Source organism: Pan troglodytes, chromosome 11 (genome assembly GCF_028858775.2).
Source record: "Pan troglodytes isolate AG18354 chromosome 11, NHGRI_mPanTro3-v2.0_pri, whole genome shotgun sequence".
Lineage (NCBI taxonomy): Eukaryota > Metazoa > Chordata > Mammalia > Primates > Hominidae > Pan > Pan troglodytes.
The window spans coordinates 108,784,280-108,808,047 of record NC_072409.2 but is presented as its reverse complement, the minus strand read 5'-3'; the positions used below and the strand labels follow the sequence as shown (position 1 = coordinate 108,808,047).

The 23,768-nt window shown below is 43.3% G+C and overlaps 1 protein-coding gene across 31 annotated transcripts in view; it reads left to right on the top strand.

Moving 5' to 3' along the window:
* KDM4C (lysine demethylase 4C) overlaps positions 1-23,768 on the top strand; it is a 404,595-nt gene that overhangs the window by 373,726 nt on the left and 7,101 nt on the right. For all 31 annotated transcript variants that reach the window (XR_010148777.1, XR_010148778.1, XR_010148776.1 and 28 more), the window contains one exon: positions 20,467-20,586. Coding sequence is in view for 26 of the 31 variants with exons in the window: in XM_001144352.6 (XP_001144352.3) it covers positions 20,467-20,586 (120 nt within the window). In the remaining 5 variants the exon portion in view is untranslated. The remainder of the gene's footprint in view (positions 1-20,466; positions 20,587-23,768) is intronic.

Below are 23,768 nucleotides of genomic sequence, written 5' to 3'. Positions count from 1 at the left end.
CAGTCAGCTTGGGTGAAGTGGAGAGTGAAAATGCTGTTCATGTGGACACAGCCTCCACACTGCAAGACGTGGCATGCCACTTGTATCAGAATATTACATGGAGCCAAAGGGAGCTAAGCTATTCTTAGGTCTCAGCCCAGGAGTGAGCAATCGTTGACATATTTTTAGGCACCATGATGTCTTTGCAGTTGTAGCTTTACCACAGAAGCTCTGTGAAAGCTTTTTCTACCACAGTGGCTGAGACCCACACACCTGTTGCCTTCATCCTTTCTATGCATTTTGCTTCATCCATTTGCGCATCATCTGGCTGATTGAGTTAAGCCAGCCTCCCTCTGGGCCCACCAGAGAATAAGGTGGTGCTGCATTAACAGGTCTCCTCCTCGGGTGTTGATCCTCAAAGGATGCTCCTCTCGTTTGACCAAAGAGGAAGCTGCCATTATAGAGTTAAAGGTGCGTGGCCAGAGGGTGGTGGGGGAGAAAGCTAACTACGTGTCTGCGTTTGATTTTTTTCCTGCCATCCTTTTGCATATTCTCTATGCTTTGGTGAAGGAGGAGGATCACTAGAATGGGACTTGAGAATTTAGAAACCATAGTCTCAGCCTTGCCCATACTTCTAATGAGACTTGGACAGGCCATTGAATGGCTGGAAGTTCTGAGTCGCTGTGTCTCAGTTCAGGGGTGCTGCGTAGGTGAGACAGGCTGATGCGGGGCGCACTCCCCTCTCACCTCATCCCTTAACTGCTCATTCTTACCCCCACTCTGCTGTGCTCTATCTTTCCCCCCACTCCTCCAGAACTCCCACCCACAGCCAGACATCTCCTCTGCCATACCTCTGGTGAGGAGTTTTCAGATCCATTCTGGAACGCTGCAAATGACAGGAGCTCACTCTCAGTTTTTGCTGCAATTGTTAGGAAGCAAGGGCTTCTTTCTGTGAAGTCTAACTGCTGCCTCTTCGGAACACCCAAGAGCCTTCCTAGTTCTCGATCTCTAGAGCAAAACTGAATAAACACACTCTCTTTCGCTTAAGTTTCTTAACATGTTTGTGGAGAGGTCTCAAGTCCCTGCTAAGTCTTCTCAAATCCAAACAATACAGTCCTCATTTCTCAGTCATGGGGCAGGAATGAAGGATTTAATAAACAGAAAGTGGTTTCTGAATGCTCTTCCTCCAGGACACTCTGAGGATGAAATTTTCTTGGACAGTGTCCCACTGAAGATGTTGCTCTCAGGTGTGGAAACACAGTGCCCCAAACACAATCTGGCTAGTGCAAGCATGGCAGCTCTTTGTTCCTTTGATCTGGACATTGAACACTTACCAATGCAGCCAGGAGGAAGGTTAAATGAATTATTTATGCAGCCATTAAAATCATGTTTTCAAAGGATATTTAATGATGCAATATGATAAATGGAAAAATCAGGCACAAAATTGTATATACAGTAAGATCCCAATTATGTATAAAAATATAAATATGCAAGGGAAAAATCCTCCAAGGAAATACATCAAAATGTTACTGATTATTTTTGGAGAGTGTAATCATAGGTGATTATGATTTTCAACTTTATCACCTTCTTATAGTTTCCATATGAACGTGTTTTATTTTTATAATCAGAAAAAGTTTTTTTAAAAAAGATCTTAACCCTTCTGAGAACTACTTATATCCTTGCTCTTTTCCCCTAATTTTCCTTATCTAGATCTTTACAGATTGCTTTGTCAAAATTTCATTTTTGATCTCTAGCTCTTGTGGCATCTTGAAGCTCTCTGGAATATAGGAACCATGTAGTTGCCAATAATCTGTTAAATGCTTCTGCTTTACACTGTTATTCTTTATGTAGGAGTTCTTATACTTAATTTTTTTTTAAGTCAATGCCTGCATTTTCCAATGAAGCAGTTTCTATGAAGTGAAAAACTATATCTGTTTAACTCACTACTCATTCCTTTGTTCCCTAAAACACGAGATGCTTGAAAATTCCCAGGTGAGTGAGTGACAGCCCCACCCATGTACTTATTAGCCCTGTGGCCTCAGGCGAGTCACTCTTCCCTACCAGTGCTGGAGGATGTTGACGCTTGCCTGCCTACCCTACCAGGCTGTTTTAGATTCCAATTAGGATAACAAACACGATTGTCCTCTGTAGTTCTGTGTTCTGTTGTAGCCTCCTTTCTCTCATAGTCAGGGTTCTTGGCTTCTCAGTGTTTCCTTCACTATTTTTAATCCCAAAGGTGGCCTCCCAAGGGTTTTATCTCCTCCCTATCCTCTAGGTATATTCCTGTTGATGGGTATTAAATCTAGATGTGATTCACTCAATATTCACTAGCTGCCAGGAATTGGGTTTTGCTTTTCTGTTCTCTTCTCTCTTTCTCCCTGCAAGATTGCATTAATATCTCCATTTGATTAATGAGAAAACCAGGACATAAGGTTTATTAATGAGAAAACCAGGACATAAGGTGGTTGAGTAGCTTATGCACAGTAATGGGTTTTCTTTGACTGTGAGTGGCCTGACCCCAGATCTTGGAAGCAGTACATGCATCACTTCAGTGTGAAGCGTCCTGGGGAGGTCAAGCCGTGCTCCCAGAAGTAGAACAAACGTTGCAGAGCAGAGCCAGAGCCTTGGAAAGCCGGACATATAAACACAGGGCAGCCTTCTCTCCCCTGCGTGCCTATCCTTAGCTTTCCTTTCATCTTTCTTTTTTTTAGCTTTTGGAACTGACATATATTTTTAGAAACCACTACAGAGAAATTCACCCCAAGCCTGTCTTTCTCCATTTTACAACATAAATTTTTATTGACATAGTAAAATATTTTATTCCCCTCATACATTTTAGTCCCTGCCAACAACAATAAAAAAGGGGAGAAAATCTTTCCTATATAGATGGAGCTTTTTTCCCCGTGTTTGGGGGTGAGAAGTTAAAGTCCTGGGGTGTTCTACAGGAGGACACAGTGAGCCCTGGGGCAGTCATCAGGGCCGATGTTGGCTCTCTTACCCAGGTAGGAAGAGCTGCATGTGTGGCAGGCAGCCCCAGGGTGCTCCTTGCTCTGCTAATTAGCTGTGCAACCAGGCAAGGGAGTTAACACCAGTTACCTTATCTGTAAATTGGAGATAGTAATGTCACAGGAGCCTTAGGGTGTTGCTTTGCCAGCTGGAAACCTCTGTGGCTGGTGGAGCCTCTGCTTGAGTTTTGCTCATGCCCGCTAGGCTCGTTCCGTCCACTCAGCCCAGCAGGCTGTGCTCGGCTCATGCTACTGGCCCGGATCCCATGCCTGCCAAGGGCAAGCCAGGCTTGGAGCGGCGAGGTTGTGTGTGAGCACAGGGCCAGGCCACTGCACACAGCAAGGCATGCCAGCTGTTGTGGTGGGGTGGGCAGCCCCAGGTGCCGGCTCCATGTGACACTGTGGCTGGACCAGATATACGACAAGCAGCTTCTGCTGTGGATATCAGCATCCGGACAAGGGGAACATGGTGGCGCCCAAAAGCTTGGAGACGCCAGGAAGTGCAGAGCCCCAAAGAGGATGTTACAGTGTGTTACAGCCCTGGCTTGGGGAACCTCAAGGTCTGGGCTCCCAGAAGAGCTGCAGCTTTTCTCTCCTCCTTGCCCACAGTGCGGTGAGCCGGGGGGCCATGTTTCAGCCCATTTGTGTTACAGCTCTTTCAGTACCACCACCCCACTTCAGCTTGCAGCTCATGGGCTGGCCTGGCCCCACAGCTCTTTCCCGTTGTGTGGGGCAGCTGCCCAGTAGCAGTGGAGAACAGGAGGGCTGTAGTGTTACAGCAGCTCTGGCTCAGGGAATTCCAAGGTCTGGGCACCCAGAAGGGTTGGCACTCTTCACTGCCACTGTCTGGGAGTGTATCACTGCCTACAGCTTGGTGAGGCAGCCAGGAACATGTTACAACCCATTTCACTCCCACCATTTGGCAGGTCCCAAGTTCTTGTCCTGCGTCCAGGAAGAATGAGATTATGTGGACAATTGGAGGGTGAGCAAGACAGAGAAAGGCTTTATTGGATGACTGAACACCTCTTAGTGGAGAGGAGACCTGAAGTGGGTAGCTCCTATCCACAGGCAGGTAGTCCCAAGGAGTGTCTGAGTCCAGCTGAGTCTGGGGTTTTTATGGGGTCAGAATGGAGGAAGTGCTTGCTGATTGGTCCATGGATGGGCCTGGAAAAAGCACCACTTGACTGGCTAAAAGTCATCAAGGAAGTTCTCACTCCCTGTTGCAGACTTCACCCGGAATTGGCAGCCCAGCCCCAGGCTTCAGGCCATCCCTGGCTTGAAGGTGGGGTTTCACCAGGGATCCCTCCCATCCCTCCTAATAACCTGCCTGCCTTTTGCCGTCATCAGCTGCCACTTATGGCACCCAGGTTTTCTGCACCAAGGGGCACTTGCATGCCCATGCCGAGCTGCCCTCAGGCCCCTTGGCCTCACTCCCGTGCTCCTCAGCACCCAAAATGTCAGCCTCAGAACTAGTTTCTGGAGGTGCTGAGACAGTTTGGGGTCTGGTGTGTCAGTGCCATCCTGAGCATGCACATGCCCGGCTGGGTCGCTACAGTGCCTGGGCTCAGCTATCAAGACACGATGGCAACTTTGTTCCACTGCAGAGTGCATACCAGGAGCGGGGAGAAGCCAGGGAGTGGAAGCAGGCACTTCCGAGCCTGCCAGGGCAGGGGCCTTCCTGGGACCCTGAGAGCACAGGGATGCCCGGGTCCAGAGCCACGGCTGGGCAGCTGCAGCTGCACCTGGGAGCATGGGCTCCCACCCTGCCAGCTCAGTAGGGCACGGGGCTCCCACTGGGATCACCTGTTCCCAGCCCCCATGTGCAGCCTTGGCCATGCCTCCCTCGCTGCAGCTGGCATCCTCACAGTGGCTGCTTCAGACGGGCCGCCGCCACCAGTAGTAATGAATACTGGAATTTGTGTTGGGATTATTGAAACGTAATGCATAAAGCAGTTAGTGTGGTGCCCAGCACATAGTAAACAAATGCAGGTAGTGTTTGTGGCTGTGGTGGCAGTGGTGATTATGGTTGATGGTGGCAGCCAGTAATTTTTGGTCAGCTCATTGGTCAGAGAGTCCCTAAGCACAAGATTTCTAGAAACATTTTTTCAACCTACATCTTCCACACCTTTAAAAAAAGAAGAGGTTACTGAAAGAAGGATCTAAGAGGAAGTGTCAGAAAGCTTTACACGTATAAATTCCTTATTTAAGTAGTTTTTATATTTGGAGCTTTCAGGAGTTGAACTTGGAAGATTTCCTATTTTGGCTCCTGGTATGGTGGGGCACAGCCCTGAGATCACGAGTGGGATCATTCCAGAATACTGTAGAAAGGGAGAGGAAGGGGTCAGGGCTACAACTCTGTCTCCTGTTTGGCTACACCACTCAACACGGTCAGTGGGATAGACTGACCAGCTATGCGAGCCCAAACGAAATCAGGTTGACAATGCCGGAGCCCCAAACAGTGGTCCCCACAGAGTGCCGCAGGAGCCGCCCTCTGGCTTCTCCCTTTCACCTCTTTCTTTAAGGCCTGCATTATTGCTCTCACCACAACTTGTCCTGAGAGAGGTGTCTATAATTAGCTCAGTTTGTGTGCAGGGTGGCTTAACGTGGAGGAAGTGGCATGAGGAACTTTGGTTAATCTTAAGAGGAAAGTCCTGAACACAGTTGATGTCCTGGGAGGGCGGGTCACAGACACAGAGTTCCCACCTCTTTGCCTAACTACCTACAGTCACAGACAGTGCCTTGTATTGCAGATATTCATGTGTGTATTTGAGTCCCCAGCTGGATCTGAATCCTTGGAGAGAAATGTCTCCGAGAGGGCTGGGTCTTTTTTGTCTCTGTTTTCTCAGTGCTGAGCTCAGTCCCTGGCCCAGAGGACACACTCAGAGGGAAGGAGAAGGCAGGAATGCAGAGAATCTCTTACCAGTGGGTTAGAACTGCTGCTCTTGTGCCCACATTGCCTTCCTGGTCCCTCCCCTGCAGGCCCTTTTGGGTGTGGTCAACCCCCCAGTGTCAACCCTGTTTCTAGTTATTGGCGTTTGTTATGCTTCCTCACTTCAAAGGAACCAGAAAAATAATTTCCAAAAACAGCTGCCTTTGTACTTTCTAGGCCTTTTAAAGTTTTTGCATGCCAGAATCTCACCTATTTCTAATATCATAAAGATGTGGCTGCTTTGGAAAATATACCTCTGAGGCTTAATGCTATAATAACTTCCAGAATAATCAAACAACCTCCATCTCTGGGACGTCAGTACCTTAACCAAGCATTGTGTCCACTTTGGGCTCATCACTGGAGGGAAAGTACGTACTAACAAAGCAGCGGACCGGGCACTGTGGCTCATACCTGTAATCCCAGCACTTTGGGAGGCTGAAGCAGGAGGGCCTTTTGAGGGCAGGAGTTCAAGACCAGCCTTGCCAACATAGTGCGACCTTGTCTCTATAAAAAGCAACAACAACAAAAAACTAGTTGGCCTTCAGGAATTCACCAAATAAGTTTTAGTGCTTTTATTTTTGTGAAAATAACAGACCTATCTTTTAGAAGATAGGTATAGTTGTGTATGAGGACATTGGCCAAGTGTGACTGGTGGGAAAAAAAAGTTGGCTGTTTGAGTAAGCAAGATGGGCTTCATTTCAGCTTAAGGGACAACCACAGCATCTTGGAGTTCAGAAAGGGTGTGTATGTGTCCTTTAGAAACAAACAAGGCCAGGCGTGCTGGCTCACACCTGTAATCCCAGCACTTCGGGAGGCCGAAGTGGTTGTGCCCAGCTGTGTTGCTGGGCAACATAGCAAGACCTCATCTCTACTTTAAAAAAAAAATTAGCCAAGCATGGTGGCACGCACCTGTATTCTCAGCTATTTGGGAGGCTGAGGTGGGAGAATCACCAGAGCCCGGGAAGCCAAGGCTGCAGTGAGTTGTGATAGTGCCACTGCAGTCACTCCGGCCTGGGCGACAGGAGTGAGACCCTGTGTCAAAACTATTAAAAAGGGAAAGTGGACAGTAGACTTGGATAGACTTGGAGTTTCCCAGAATGATTAGTGTCAGTATAGAAGCAGCTTGGCTTGAATCGATTAACCCAGAGCCTGAAATTACAGGGGTCTAGAACCAGCACAGAACACGCTTAGATACAGATACCTCAGTGTGGAAGCATTCTACATTTTCTTCTAAGCATGTTAGAAAGCTCTCACTCTGAAAAAGACGCAGTCAGAAGAAGGGGCACAGAATTGGTTCTTTCGTTATACACAGAATGTATAGTTTAGGCTGCGAGATAACCTCCTAGAACAGCAGTTCCCACCCTGCTGAGCATGAGATTGCCTGGAAAGGCATTTGGCTTGGACCAGCTGAATCAGAAATTTCTCTGGTGGTTAACATTAGATTTATTTACTGCACTAGAGAAATGAGTCTGATGTTGAATTTTTCAAAGCTGATGAAACTAAGTTTATAAATAGTTTATATGCCTTTTTACCAAGTAACTCTTATTCTAGGAGTCTGTTCTAAGAATAGAGTCAGTAATTCAGACAAAGATTTATGATAACAAATATACAATAGCATTATGTATGATAGGGGAAAATTGCAGTGACCTAAATATTTAATAAAGGAGTGGCTAAATTAGTTGTGGTTCATCTATACTGTTGCATATATTTGGCAAGTAAAACGGAGTTTTTAAAAGATAATTAATAGCTAACAAAATGCTCATGATGTAATCGTAGGTGGCAAATAGCAAGGTACAAAATTATATATGTCCACGAAAGAAATATTGTAGGATTTCGCTTACATGAGGTACCTAGAATAGTCAAATTCTCAGAGACAGAAAGTAGAATGGTGATTGCCAGGGGCTGATGAGAGAGAGAATGAGGAGTTAGTGTTTAATGAGTGCAGAGTTTCTGTTTGGGAAGATAAAGTTCTGAAGATGGAGAGTGGTGATGAAGTCACAACACTGTGAACTTAATGTCACTGAAATTTACAAATGAATGTGGTTAAAATGGTAAATTTAGTGTTATGGGTATTTTACCCCAATAAAAAAGAAAGGGCCTCCACCCCAAAATGCTGTGGAAGGAAGCGAAGGAACATGGCATGAACTCAGTTCCAAGCTCTTAACAAATAGCTTTAGAGACAGATCAGCTGTGCTCTAACATGAAAGAAAATAAAGGCTGGACCAGCTGCAGGGGAAAGATTGTGCATGTATAGGATGTCCTAATTCTTAAAGAGCACAGAGAAAAATTCTTTAAATTATTTTTAAAAATTAGAAGTACAGGAAAAAAACTCCAAATGTGGTGACAGTGATCACTTGTGATAGAAATAGGAGGTTTTAAAATTTTTTTCTATCTTTAAGAAATTTTACAATTTCTTCCTAATGAATATATAGAAGTTCAGAATTACTCATAAAAATACTTTTTCTTTTTTGTTTTATAGAGATGGGGTCTTGCTATGTTGCCCAGGCTGGTCTTGAACTCCTGAGCTCAAGTGATCCTTCCACCTTGGCCGCCCAAAGTGCTGGGATTACACTTTGGGTGAGCCACCATGCCCAGCCTTAAAAATAATTTTTAAGTGTTTGCATTCTTTGCTAATCTCTACACGAAGGGTGCTTATGACGTGTTTAACAAGCAGTCCAAAGTGGTGTATCCCCATCGGAGTAGCCCCCTTGAGAGGCCATTGCTAAGAGCTGGCCATTCCTCCGGTGCTTGGTGACTTTATTGTCTGGAATACATTCTTGTGGATATCCTCAGAGAGCGCACATCCTTACACTGGGGGGTACTGAAAACTTGGGAGACTGCTGCCGGTCATCTAGGACCAAGCCTTGTGAACAGGTGGATGCTTCCATCGATATGCTCCCTTCTTTTTGAGGAGGATGGTTTTGCAGCTGGGCCTTTGCATGGTGTGGGGAGTCCTCCAGTTTTATATTCCATTGTTAAGTGAGAGGTTTCTTTCCATTTTGTGGGAGGAGGGATCTGTCATCATGCAAACTAGCGGTTACTTATCAGGGTTGTTAATGGCAACCAACAGAAACTGACATTGATTTAGCCTGTACAGAAATTTAGTGAAAGGTTATTGGGGAGCTTCCAGAATCTCCAGGAATGCAGAAGAACAAAGGTCAGAAAATAGGCAAGAACAAAAAGGGGGCTGTTCAGCCGCAGCTATGGGCAAGACCAGACCACAGACGCCATCCAGGAAGGACACACTGCCTCCCCTTATGTGGTGAGACTGGACCTAGCCTCTGCTGTAGGCCTGTGGGTGCTGCTGCTGCTGCTGCTGTCTGAGAGAATTCTCTCTTCTACTTGTTTCTCTGCATCTCTGATCACAGGTTCTAAATCCTGGGCTGGTGCAGCCCACTGGCCAGGCCTCTGTAGCTGTCTTTGCTGTGAGGGAAGCTGGGGAAGGGAGTGTCTGGCAGTGTTCAGTGACTGTGATGTCAGGCCAGCTCAGCCCCCATTAGACTGGGGAGAAGGGGGTTCCAAAGCTGGGCAGCCGAACAGATGACAGATAGCCACTATGATACTTACGTGGCTGTCAGTCAGTCTTGTTAATCCCTGCCAGGGTCCAGTAATGAGCAGGTGATTGTCTCTGGAAACGATAGCAGCTGTTGGTATTTCGCCCCAGGTCACCTAAGCATTCTCCCCAAGGGGGACTGCCAGAGGAGCCAAACTATATGCCGATTAACTACTGGGAACACATGTGCCACGTCTTCATTTGATACAACTCTGCTCACAGATGGGGCTGCCTGCTCTGTGGTTTATACACGTAAGGAGTAGTCATGGGGGTGGGGATAGGCTAAGGCAACATTTGAGGACAGCAGCTTCTAGGGGTCCCTTTAGAAGGGTCTCGTAAGAGTTCCAAGAACTCAGTGACTTCAGAATTCAGGTAAGCAGACTGGCAGATGAATTTTTCCTTATAGTTGATGGAGCAAGTAGAGGAGTTTGGCCCTGACTTTGGCAGGAATGTAATGACACCATCCTCTTGCCCTAGGTTGAGTACTCCTATCAGTCCTTGAAGTAACTGAACACAGCCAAAAGGCCACTCTTCACCGTGGTTATGATTTCTGTCTTTAATTTTCACATCATCTATTTAGTACTGCAGCTACGGGCTTGCTGGCAGCTCCAGACACCAGTGTCCTTGTGAACAAGGCTCTGGTAGATTTCAGGCGAGTTTACACATCCCTGGAGGCAGTACAGCAAACGGCAAACAGCTATTTATGTTAGGTGAAGATGAACTGCTTCAAAGAGTCTAGACAGCAACTGAGAAAAATGCATTTGTCAAGGTTTTAATGCATATAATGTTCCAGCAAAGGTGTTTACTTACTCCAATAACATACTAAGTAAACTGCATTAGGAAAAGCCTCTTTAGTATTTTACATCCTTTTCTATAACTGACCTTAGATTCTAGATTGCTTAAAAGAAGTCGCCCAAGTCAGAGAGAGCTTTGGGGATACCTCGAATTCTCATTTTTAATGTGTGCCCCAGGGTTGGGAACACGCTTTGAGAAGCTGTGCTCTAGTGCCTGGTTCCTGGTGCTGAACCCAAGGATATGTGAACCAGCTGGAGACCTGTAAGAGGGAGGGCAGACCACTCAAGTTGTTGCATTTCACAAATTAAATCCCTTCATTTTTAGACCTTTTGATATACTTAATTTTTTTCAGACCTTTTATTTATTTATTTTTTAAATTATACTTTAAGTTCTAGGGTACATGTGCACAATGTGCAGGTTTGATACATAGGTATACATGTGCCATGTTGGTTTGCTGCACCCATCAACTCGTCATTTACATTACGTATTTCTCCTAATGCTATCCCTCCCGCAGCCCCCCACCCCTCAACAGGCCCCGGTGTGTGATGTTCCCTGCCCTGTGTCCATGTGATCTCATTGTTCAGTTCCCACCTATGAGTGAGAACATGCAGTGTTTGGGTTTCTGTCCTTGCGATAGTTTGCTGAGAATGATGGTTTCTAGCTTCATCCATGTCCCTTCAAAGGACATGAACTCATCCTTTTTTATGGCTGACATGGTATTCCATGGTGTATATGTGCCACATTTTCTTAATCCAGTCTAACATTGATGGACATTTGTGTTGGTTCCAAGTCTTTGCTATTGTGAATAGTGTGGCAATAAACATACATGTGCATGTGTCTTTATAGTAGCATGATTTATAATCCTTTGGGAATATACCCAGTAATGGGGTTGCTGAGTCAAATAGTATTTCTAGTTCTAGATCCATGAGGAATCGCCATACTGTCTTCCACAATGGTTGAACTAATTTACACTCCCACCAACAGTGTAAAAGCGTTCCTATTTCTCCACATCCTCTCCAGCATCTGTTGTTTCCTGAGTTTTTAATGATCACCATTCTAACTGGTGTGAGATGGTATCTTGTGGTTTTGATTTGCATTTCTCTGATGACCAGTGATGAGTATTTTTTCATGTGTCTGTTGGCTGCATAAGTGTCTTCTTTTGAGAAGGGTCTGTTCATATCCCTTGCCCACTTTTTGATGAGGTTGTTTGTTCTTTTTCTTGTAAATTTGAGTTCTTTGTAGATTCTGGATATCAGCCCTTTGTCAGGTGGGTAGATTGCAAAAATTTTCTCCTATTCTGTAGGTTGCCTGTTCACTCTAATGGTAGTTTCTTTTGCTGTGCAGAAGCTCTTTAGTTTAATTTCATGCCATTTGTCAATTTTGGCTTTTGTTGCCATTGATTTTGGTGCTTTAGTCATGAAGTCCTTGGCCATGCCTGTGTCCTGAATGGTATTGCCTAGGTTTTCTTCTAGGGTTTTTATGGTTTTAGGTCTAACATTTAAGTCTTAATCCATCTTGAATTAATTTTTATATAAGGTGTAAGGAAGGGATCCAGTTTCAGCTTTCTACATATGGCTAGCCAGTTTTCCCAGCACCATTTATTAAATAGGGAATCCTTTCCCCATTTCTTGTTTTTGTCAGGTTTGTCAAAGATCAGATGGTTTTAGATGTGTGGTGTTATTTCTGAGGCCTGTGTTCTGTTCCATTGGTCTATATCTCTGTTTTGGTACCAGTACCATGCTGTTTTGGTTACTGTAGCCTTGTAGTATAGTTTGAAGTCAGGTAGCGTGATGTCTCCAGCTTTGTTCTTTTGGCTTAGGATTGTCTTGGCAATGTGGGTTCTTTTTTGGTTCCATATGAACTTTAAAGTGGTTTTTTCCAATTCTGTGAAGAAAGTCATTGGTAGCTTGATGGGGATGGCATTGAATCTATAAATTACCTTGAACAGTATGGCTATTTTCACGATATTGATTCTTCCTATCCATGAGCATGGAAAGTTCTTCCATTTGTTTGTATCCTCTTTTATTTCATTGGGCAGTGCTTTGTAGTTATCCTTGAAGAGGTCCTTCACATCCCTTGTAAGTTGGATTCCTAGGTATTTTATTTTCTTTGAAGCAATTGTGAATGGGAGTTCACTCATGATTTGGCTCTGTGTTTGTCTGTTATTGGTGTATAAGAGTGCTTGTGATTTTTGCACATTGATTTTGTATCCTGAGACTTTGCTGAAGTTGCTTATCAGCTTAAGGAGATTTTGGGCTGAGACAATGGGGTTTTCTAAATATACAATTATGTCATGTGCAGACAGGGACAATTTGACTTCCTCTTTTCCTAATTGAATACCCATTATTTCTTTCTCTTGCCTGATTGCCCTGGCCAGAACTTCCAATACTATCTTGAATAGGAGTGGTGAGGGAGGGCATCCTTGTCTTGTGCCGGTTTTTAAAGGGAATGCTTCCAGTTTTTCTCTGTTCATTATGATATTGGCTGTGGGTTTGTCATAGATAGCTCTTATTATTTTGAGATACATGCCATCAATACCTAGTTTATTGAGAGTTTTTAGCATGAAGTGCTGTTGAATTTTGTCAAAGGCCTTTTCTGCATCTATTGAGATAATCGTGTGGTTTTTGTCATTGGTTCTGTTTATGTGATGGATTACATTTATTGATTTGCGTATATTGAACCAGCCTTGCATCCCAGGGATGAAGCCAACTTGATCATGGTGGGTAAGCTTTTTGATGAGCTGCTGGATTCGGTTTGCCAGTATTTTATTGAGGATTTTTGCATCAGTGCTCATCAGGGATATTGGTCTAAAATTCTCTTTTTTTTGTTGTGTCTCTGCCAGGCTTTGGTATCAGGATGATGCTGGCCTCATAAAATGAGTTAGGGAGGAGTCCCTCTTTTTCTGTTGATTGGAATAGTTTCAGAAAGAATGGTACCAGCTCCACTTTGTACCTCTGATAGAATTCGGCTGTGACTCCGTCTGGTCCTGGACTTCTTTTGGTTGGTAGGCTATTAATTATTGCCCCAATTTCAGAGCCTGTTATTGGTCTATTCAGTGATTTAACTTCTTCCTGGTTTAGTCTTAGGAGAATCTTTGTGTCCAGGAATTTATCCATTTCTTCTAGATTTTCTAGTTTATTTGCATAGAGGTGTTTATAGTATTCTCTGTGGGATCAGTGGTGATATCCCCTTTTTCATTTTTTATTGCATCTATTTGATTCTTCTCTCTTTTCTTCTTTACTATTCTTGCTAGCGGTCTATCAGTTTTGTTGATCTTTTCAAAAAACCAGCTCCTGGATTCATTGATTTTTTTTTAAGGGTGTTTTGTGTCTCTATCTCTTTCAGTTCTGCTCAGGTCTTAGTTATTTCTTGTCTTCCGGTAGCTCTTGCTTCTCTAGTTCTTTTAATTGTGATGTTAGGGTGTCGATTTTTAGATCTTTCCTGCTTTCTCTTGTGGGCATTTAGTGCTATAAATTACCCTCTACACACTGCTTAAATGTGTCCCAGAGATTCTGGTATGTTGTCTTTGTTCTCATTGGTTTCAGAGAACATCTTTATTTCTGCCTTCATTTCGTTATTTACCCAGTAGTCATTCAGGAGCAGGTTGTTCAGTTTCCATGTAGTTGAGCGGTTTTGAGTGAGTTTCTTTATCCTGAGTTCTAATTTGATTGCACTGTGGTCTGAGAGACAGTTTGTAGTGATTTCTGTGCTTTTACATTTGCTGAGGAGTGCTTTACTTCCAACTATGTGGTCAATTTTAGAATAAGTGCAATGTGGTGTTGGGAAGAATGTATATTCTGTTGATTTGGGGTGGAGAGTCCTGCAGATGTCTTTTAGGTCTGCTTGGTGCAGAGCTGAGTTCAAGTCCTGGATATCCTTGTTAACCTTCTGTCTCGTTGATCTGTCTAATATTGACAGTGGGGTGTTAAAGTCTCCCATTATTATTGTGTGGGAGTCTAAGTCTCTTTGTAGTCTCTAAGGACTTGCTTTATGAATGTGGGTGCTCCTGTATTGGGTGCATATATATTTAGGATAGTTAGCTCTTCTTGTTGAATTGATCCCTTTACCATTATGTAATGGCCTTCTTTGTCTCTTTTGATTTTGTTGGTTTGAAGTCTGTTTAACCAGGATTGCAATCCCTGCTTTTTTTGCTTTCCATTTGCTTGGTAGATCTTCCTCCATTCCTTTATTTTGAACCTGTGTGTGTCTCTGCACATGAGCTGGGTCTTCCGAATACAGCACACTGATGGGTCTTGATTCTTTATCCAATTTGCCAGTCTGTGTCTTTCAATTGGGGCATTTAGCCCATTTACATTTAAGGTTAAGATTGTTATGTGTGAATTTGATCCTGTCATTATGTTGTTAGCTGGTTATTTTGCCTGTTAGTTGATGCAGTTTCTTCATAGCATTGATGGTCTTTACAATTTCTCATGTTTTTGCAGTGGCTGCTACCGGTTGTTTCTTTCCATGTGTGGTGCTTCCCTCAGGAGCTCTTGTAAGGCAGGCCTGGTGGTGACAAAATCTCTCAGCATTTGCTGGTCTGTAAAGGATTTTATTTCTCCTTCATTTATGAAGCTTAGTTTGGCTGGATATGAAATTCTGGGTTGAAAATTCTTTTCTTTAAGAATGTTGAATATTGGCCCCCACTTTCTTCTGGCTTGTAGGGTTTCTGCTGAGAGATCTACCGTTAGTCTGATGGGCTTCCCTTTGTGGGTAACCCTATCTTTCTCTTGGCTGCCCTTAACACTTTTTCCTTCATTTCAACCTTGGTGAATCTGCCAATTATGTGTCTTGGGGTTGCTCTTCTCAGGGAGTATCTTTGTGGTGTTCTCTATATTTCCTGAATTTGAATGTTGGACTCGCTTGCTAGGTTGGGGACGTTCTCCTGGATAATATCCTGACGAGTGTTTTCCAACTTGGTTCTATTCTCCCCATCACTTTCAGGTACACCAATCAAACGCAGATTTGGTCTTTTCACATAGACCCATATTTCTTGGGGCTTTGTTCGTTTCTTTTCACTCTTTTTTCTCTAACCTTGTCTTCTCACTTAATTTCATTATTTTGATCTTCAATCACTGATACCCTTTCTTCCACTTGATCGAGTTGGCTGTTGAAGTTTGTGCATGCGTCACAAAGTTCTCGTGCCATGGTTTTCAGCTCTATCAGGTCATTTAAGGTCTTCTCCGCACTGTTTATTCTACTTAGCCATTCGTCTAATCTTTTTTCAAGGTTTTTAGCTTCCTTGCGATGGGTTTGAACATGCCTCTTTAGCTTGGAGAAGTTTGTTATTACCGACCTTCTGAAGCCTACTCTGTCAACTCGTCAAAGTCATTCTCCCTCCAGCTTTGTTCCGTTGCTGGTGAGGAGCTGTGATCCTTTGGAGAAGAGGTGCTCTGATTTTTAGAATTTTCAGCTTTTCTGCTCTGGTTTCTCCCCATCTTTGTGGTTTTATCTACCTTTGGTCTTTGATGTTGGTGACCTACAGATCGGGTTTTTGTGTGGATGTCTTTTTTGTTGATGTTGATGCTGTTCCTTTCCGGTTGTTAGTTTTCCTTCTAACAGTCAGATCGTTCAGCTGCAGGTCTGTTGGAGTTTGCTGGAGGTCCATTCCAGACCCTGTTTGCCTGGGGATCACCATTGGAGGCAGAACAGCAAATATTGCTGCCTGATCCTTCCTCTGGAAGCTTCGTCCCAGAAGGGGAGCCACCTATATGAGGTGTCTGTTTACCTCTACTGGGAGTTGTCTCCCAGTTAGGCTACATGGGAGTCAGGGACCCACTTGAGGGGGCAGTCTGCCCTTCCTCAGAGATTAAATGCCTTGCTGGGAGAACCACTGCTCTCTTCAGAGCTGTCAGACAGGGAGGTTTAAGTCTGCAGAAGTTGTCTGCTGTCTTTTGTTCAGCTATGCCCTGCCCACAGAGCTGGAGTCTAGAGGCAGTGGGCCTTGTTGAGCTGAGGTGGGCTCCACCCAGTTCAGGCTTCCCAGCCGCTTTGTTTACCTACTCAAGCCTCAGCAATGGCAGACGCCTCTCCCCCAACCAGGCTGCCACCTTGCACTTCAGTCTCAGACTGCTGCGCTAGCAGTGAGCAAGCCTCCATGGGCACGGGACCCACCAAGCCAGGCACGGGAGAGAATCTCCTTTCTGCTGGTTGCTAAGACCTTGAGAAAAGTGCAGTATTTGGGCAGGTGTGTCCCATTTTTCCAAGTACAGTCTGTTAAGGCTTCCCTTGAATAGGAATTGGAAATCCCCTGACTCCTTCTACTTCCCAGCTGAGGTGATGCCCCACCCTGCTTCAGCTCGCCCTCTGTGGGCTGCACCCACTGTCCAACCAGTCCCAGTGAGATGAACCAGGTATCTCAGTTGGAAATGCAGAGATCACCCATCTTTTGCGTCAATCACGCTGAGAGCTGCAGACGGGAGCTGTTCCTATTTGGCCATCTTCCAGACCTTTTATTTTTAAAAGAAACTTTTTTACCCCGAATGAAATCTTACTCAGAATCCTTATTTGTAAATAAAATCAAAGTTCTACTCTGAAGCCCTCATAGGTCTCCCCCCTTACAAGGACCCTGAAGACCTGCACCCCACAGAGCCATGGGGTTTAGTGTGACAGGCCTCACGTGTGGGTGTAATGCCCTCTGTCTGTCCCTGGCTTGGGCTGCTGGGCTTTATTGCCTCCTAGTGTCTCACACACATTAGGTGGTCAGTAAATAGGTTTTGAATTAGTGATTGAAACAATTTTGGGGACACCCACCAGCTTCTACTTTGGAGAGATCAGAGAAGCCTAAATATCAAACCTTTCAACTTCTTTTCATCGGCCCACATGCTTCTAGTCTCATTCTTGTTTAAATTTATACCCCACATAGTCATAGGAAGTTGCTGGCAAACTCAAAATGTGAAACAGCTGATGAATTGACACTATTTCTTTATGGATGAAAGTAGATGTTACAGAAATAAGCTCTTTTATGTTTTACTCCGAGCTACCTTAACTTCATTTGGAAAGTAGCTAAGGAGTAAATAATGAATTTTACATACTAAATAAAGTTATATGCTAATCAAAATATATGTCCTTCCAGCTGAATGACCTGGCGAAGGGTGAGAAAGGAGCTGTTACGGATGAGAATCGTGCCCCCTGGTTTTGGAGGTCGGGGAGGCACAGAATAACTTATCTTGTTACATAGTTGGTTTGTTATTTTTCTTCTTCTATAAGTAAAGAAAAAGAGTTCTGAAAGCAAGAAGATTGAGAAAGCAAACTGAAATGTCTTCTTGAGTTTGGCATGAAAGATTATGAATTTTGTCTTTGTGGCTGATAGAGAGCAACATTAGGATACGGAGCAACGTTAGGAGGAGGCTGAGCAGTAAGTGGTTAGTTGAGGTCAGGCACTGCCAATGCTAGATTAAGATTTCCTGTGAGTGAAAGGTGAATTTACAATTAGTAATAGAAGATATCTAACTATCTCAGGCATTGTTTCCAAAAGGTTTTTGAAAAAAGAATTGTCACTTAGTAAAGTTCATCTATTCAGTTTGGTAATAAAACTATGTTTTTAAGATTAAACTGCTCGAATGCAATTTATGCTTGTCTAGTCCACGTTTCTATGTCCCTCACCTCTCCTTGGTGATATGGTAGCTAAAATTGCAAGTCAGGATTTATTTTGAGGGATTTTATTTTAAAGGTTAATAAAGTTCTGCTGAAGGGCAAATCTGTAAAATTGAGGCCCTAAATGATAAAGAAAGGGAGGCTGTAACTCTCCTGCTTGATAGTGGTTTGTGGTGGGTAAGAGAGTGCAGGGAACAGCCTCATGTATTTCCTGAGGCGTTGACTTGCCTCTGTTGGGATTCGAGAAGGACCCAATAAATAGCATGTCTCGCCCTGCCTGAGGAAAAGCGAGACAAAGGAGTCAGGATTTGGAGATGTAAACTATCACCTTTATGAGTAATAAAGCAGATATTGAGGAGTGTGGCTTATATCTGTGGGCAAACAGGTTTCAAATACTGGACCCTGGAATTAGACAGGCTTACCTAGTGATGGGCAGTGCAGGCAAGTGCAGGCTCCTCTCCGTGGAAGGAGCAGAGCAGAGTGCAGGTTCTCTGTCTGCATGATGGCTCCAGAGAGAAAGGGAAGGAGCTGAGCTAGAGGTCACCAAACTTTCTTGGCTTGCAGGCACCCTTAGTACCTCAGCATGCTTTTTATAGTGCCTCTCAGTCAAAAGAAGTACCTAACAGTTCTATGTGTTAAGTAAATTAGGTCCAAATAACTCATCAGTATTAGTAAGCTAGGTGCCTCACAAGTGTCACCGTGCTTCTCTTGAATGTATCCCACAGGGTCCCTGTGAGTTTGCTGTAGCACTGCAGAGCACCATGGCACATAGTTTGGGAAATCCTTCAGAATTCAAAAATAAAATTAAGTCGTAACTAATCCTCTTGTAAAAGGCTAAGAGGGGGTGAAGATGAGCCAGATGTATTACCCAAGTGGAGATCCCTCCACATGGGAGACATCTTTAGCAGCGGGAGAAGCATATGCCACCTCCTGCCACCACACTTACCCCAGCACCTGGGCTTCAGCTCAGAGGAATCCAGAGCTGATGCGACTCTCTAACCTCGGAGACTGACACATGTAATCAGTTTGTACTCAGAAGCTATACCTTCCAGTGTTCTCGGTACCACATAAATCTTGGGAAGGGAAATGGAAAGAAAGGTGATAACCCCATGGGAATACATCTCCACAGCCTACCCTTTCAATTCCACATGCCCTGAGGTCAAGTATTATGAGGGCCAAGGATAGACTTACTTTCATTTGGCTAAGTTAGATGCATATTGTCAGTTCTGTAGAGCCTCCGAGCAAACTATTTTTTTCTTTGCTTTAGCTCTAATGGAAGCATAGCCTGCAGTTAGAAAAATGAACAGCCGGGCCTTCCATGTATACTCCTAACCCAGCAATCAAATGGCCACTCCTTTATAAGGCACAATTTCTATTAGTAATAAGAAATAGTACATGGTAGATTTCCAATCATAAACAACTAAATACTTCCTGTGTATGCCTCTCATTTAAACCACAGAATATGCCCAGTCTGCATTTATAGCTTGATTGGTCAAGTGTGCATTTCATTCAGATTGTCCTCATCGGTAAAATACCAGTATTAGCAAATCATGAATTGCTAAATGTGCAAAAATAAAAATTACCATAGTCAAGTATTTAATTCCCTAGTATTAAAATTGTATTGTGTCCTACTCAATACATACAAATTTAAAAGTTTGCAAACTATGTCTGAGCAAATGTTTAAATGTTTTACTAACTTCCCTGTCCCCCTGCCACGCCTTAAAAAAAAAAAAAAAAAGCACCTTTCAGGATTAATCTGGGGAGTTTGCTCTGAATTACTGCCTTGGGAGGTGGCAATATGAAACAGAAGATCTGAAATGAAAAGATTCTGGTTATGGGTGCCACCATGATTACCTGCAGAAAAAGGTGGGCTAGTCAATTAACAGGAGATGCTGGCAGAAGCACATTTATGTAGGGGGGTCCAGGGGGTCTTTAGAAGGGGCGTGCTAAACAGGACACACCCACCCAGCTCCACCCGCCATGCTGCAGGTGCTCCTGTTTTCCCTTCCCTGCTTTATTGGCAAGTCCTACCGGCTTCAATCGCACGCCATTTGTCCCCTGCTCCACTTCCACCTGGGTGTCTTTTAGTCTCCCATAGCTTCACTCCTCCAGAGATCCTGGCAACTTAAAGCCTCGCAGGAGTCTCAGTTTCCTTGTCAGTAAAATGGGGATAATTAATAGTCGTTTTCTATGTCATGGGGTGATTATAAGATCACATGAGATGTATGCTGAAGCATTTTGTTAACTGCAAAATGCTATATAAATGTCAGGTGTTATAAATCATTAGCTGGTCTATTCCTCAGCTAAAGCGGTTTCTATGCATATTTTAGTAACCCCCTAAACAATTCTTTTTCAAATAGCAAATGTAAATGCTGCTGTTTTTTTCTGCTTGGATTATGGTGGCTCCTTTGCAACTTTATGATGTAGGCTGAATCTTTAAATACTCCTTTGGCTCATATCTCTTCCCCTGAACACCCATGCGAGATCATAATCCATAAAACACAGAGGCAATAACTCCTTTTAATTACCAGGAGTTCATCATTTGCTAAGTTCTAAATGCAGTCACTTAGGCACTCCTTTTGAAAAGCCTGTCTCTGTTTATTCTGCAGAGCCGAGACTGTCTGAAGCTGGGCCCACCTGCCGAGGGAGAAGTCGTCCAAGTCAAGTGGCCTGATGGCAAACTCTATGGAGCAAAATATTTTGGATCAAATATTGCCCACATGTACCAGGTGGGTTCTTCCTTCTCTGTGATGCTTGCTAAGATTGACATGATAAGTCAGAAGGAGATAGTATCTCAAGTGTGCTGCTGAACAATAAGCCACATGAATTTGGGACACCTCTTATTTTATGCAGGAGGCAAAGATTCAATGTGTAATGACCCAGGTCGAAACCCTGGAGTTTTATTACCAAGTTGGACACTGGGAAACTCTTAACAGCATTTGATGAATGGTTTAATTGTAAGGAATATGGTTCTGCCAGAAAGATAAGTGACTAGAAGACAGGCTGCCTCCCACTGTTTCTGTTGTATGGGGAACGACTAGTTGGCGGATTCATCTAACCTTCAGCCAAGACAGCGATGGCCACTCTTCAACCAGCAGCCCCTGAATTGGTGGCTTTTGCTGAGAGACATAGTCTCCCCACTCCCCGCTATCTCAGCAAAGCTAGACAACAGTGCATTGACATAGATGTGGCCAGTTAATGTCACAAGGAGCTGATGGTTATCATCCACCCAAGCTTAAAGGAATGCTTGTTTAAATGAAAAGTACAGCTATCAGTTGGACGTTCTGTTCACCAGGGAACCCTACATAGTATTAAAGAGTATATATACAATTTTAAAATGAATTACTTTTATTTCACCCAGACATGAGAATGAGTTAAGCTTTAATAAGGGAAACAACATGGATAGCACGTGCACATTTATATTCCTTCAGAAAGGTTTTAAAAGGGGACATTTAGAGCCAATACCTTGTAGAATTTTCAGTAACACTGTGTCAGAAATCAAGATTCTCAGGCTAAACTGTAGAGTGAAAACAGGAAGGTTGAAGTAAAAGGAGAAAAAGCAAGAAGGTTCAGGCCTGTTGAAAAACAGCTTGAGAATGATAAGACTGTCAGTTTCAACAGAGAAATTGTTCAAAGACTGATAAGGAGCAAGAGCTTAAATGGAAGAGTGCATTGTAAGATACTGCGTCAGGACCTGGAGCACAGTGTAATTAAAGGTGTTCAAAGAAGTTTGAAAAACTTAGGAGAGAGTGTTTTTCATGGTCTAGAAAAACCTAAGGGGAATGGATAGGGGAGGATGTATACACATACATTGTGTGTGTATGTGTGTCTGTGTGTGTAAAGGCCATTTCCCCCTTTGCATATGGTATTGGTGACAGTCTCAAGAAACAAATTCAAGTTATTTATAATAGTAAAGGTACTGGAGCTTCATTGCATTAGAATGACCAGAATTAGGCAAAAATTGCAAGATAGGCTATAATACCGAAGGATCCTGGAAAAGAAGCATTACTACATAATGCAAAATAAAATAATTACATTTAATTAAATAATAAGTGCAAAAGTAAAGCTGCTTACATGTAGCAAAGCCATTTGCTACATGAAAAGAATCACATAATGAGAATATGTTGAAATTCAGGCTAATTAGTAATCAGTGTGTTAACTTCAGTTGAATTTATGATGGTCTATCAACATAAAACTATGAGCATATTTATAGACTCAATGAAAAAGTTAAGATTAATATTAAAATTGTCTCTCAAGCACAAGTAGTTTAAAATTCCTCATTAAGCCAAGTGGCCTTTTGAGATCTTTTTGTGTTTTGTGTCTAATTATTCAACTTCACCATCAAATAAACAAAGACAGTTTTAAAAATAGATAATGACAGATAAATAAATACCTGCTGCACAGTGCTTAATATCCTAGGCATATGCATTTTTTGACCCTCAGAGTAGTCCTACAAAATAGATGTTATTGACTCCTGTCTTACAAATGAGGGAAGAAAGGCTGTGAACAAAATTTTTAATGATTTAAGAATAATTTTTAAATAATTTGTCCGAGAGCACACAGCTGGTAAAGAGAGGGCCAAAATTCTCTCTCAGCTCTGCCCTAACTAGGGTGGACAACCATCCCTGCTTGCCTGGGACCATCCCTGATTTTAGTACTGAAAATAACTACATCCCAAGGGACCCTTGAGTCCCAGGCGAACTAGGACGGTTGGTTACCCTGGTCCTAGCAGAGCATACTCCCTTCTAGGTTTGTAATTGCCTTTTGTCTTTTAGATGTTTTAAGTCTAAAACAAATGAAAGTAGGCACAGGTGGTTCTAGCTATGCTATCAACTAAGTTGTGTAAATCAGATGACACTGTGGCCTAGTTAAATGTTAAAGAAATGTTTCTGCTCAAACAAGGCCAGGAAGAAAACCCTTCCCATTGTTAGCCCTTCCGGAAGTGACAGCAAGGGTTCTCATGTGACTGGCACCTAATTCCACTGTATTGTTTAGCTTATTCAAAATGCTAACAGTACGTGGATAATAATACGTTCAATTGTATGTTTGATCTTTATTAAGACCGTGATGGATGTTCATCAACCAGAATTGGTAACTTGTGCCTGAGAGACATACCCACCTGGGTGTCTCAGCAAAGCTAGACCAATGCATTGGCACAGATGTGGCCGGTTAATATTATCATCCACTCAAGAGAGTGTTTGCTTAGTGCAAAGTGCAGCGATATATCAGTTGGACATTCTGTCAATTAAACAATAAGTGTAGCTGGGCACAGTGGCTCATGCCTGTAATCCCAGCACTTTGGAAGGCCGAGGCAGGCAGATCATCTGAGGTCAGGAGTTCGAGACCAGCCTCGCCAACGTGGTGCAACCCCGTCTCTAATAAAAAAAGGTATAAAAATTAGCCAGGCATGGTTGGCGGCATGCTTATAATTACAGCTACTTGAGAGGCTGAGGCAGAAGAATCACTTGAACCCAGGAGGCAGAGGTTGCAGTGAGCCGAGATCGCGCTGTTGCACTCCAGCCTAGGCAACAAGAGCGAAACTCCGTCTCAAGAAAAAACCAAAAACCAAAAAAAAATTAGTGTAAATTTTTTTCAAACTCTAGATTTTTTTTTGATTAACATGGCACAGCTGTGTGGTTTAACTTACCTTTTGACTAGAAGTATAAGCATATTTTCATTTCTTTAAAAAATTCAGACAAAATTTAGGGACTTCAAAAATACCATGTGGTTCAGAGTTAGAACATATTAAGTATTCTACCTGATTACATCCCTTTTGTTTCCTGCTAGATTAGTTCATGTTGTATTAAACCTAAACCAATCTAAACCTAGGTGCTCTAGGTTTCTGTTAGCTGGTGTTGTTTACCTTTTCTTTGACAAAATCTTTTAAAATCTTAAAAACAATTGGTTATGA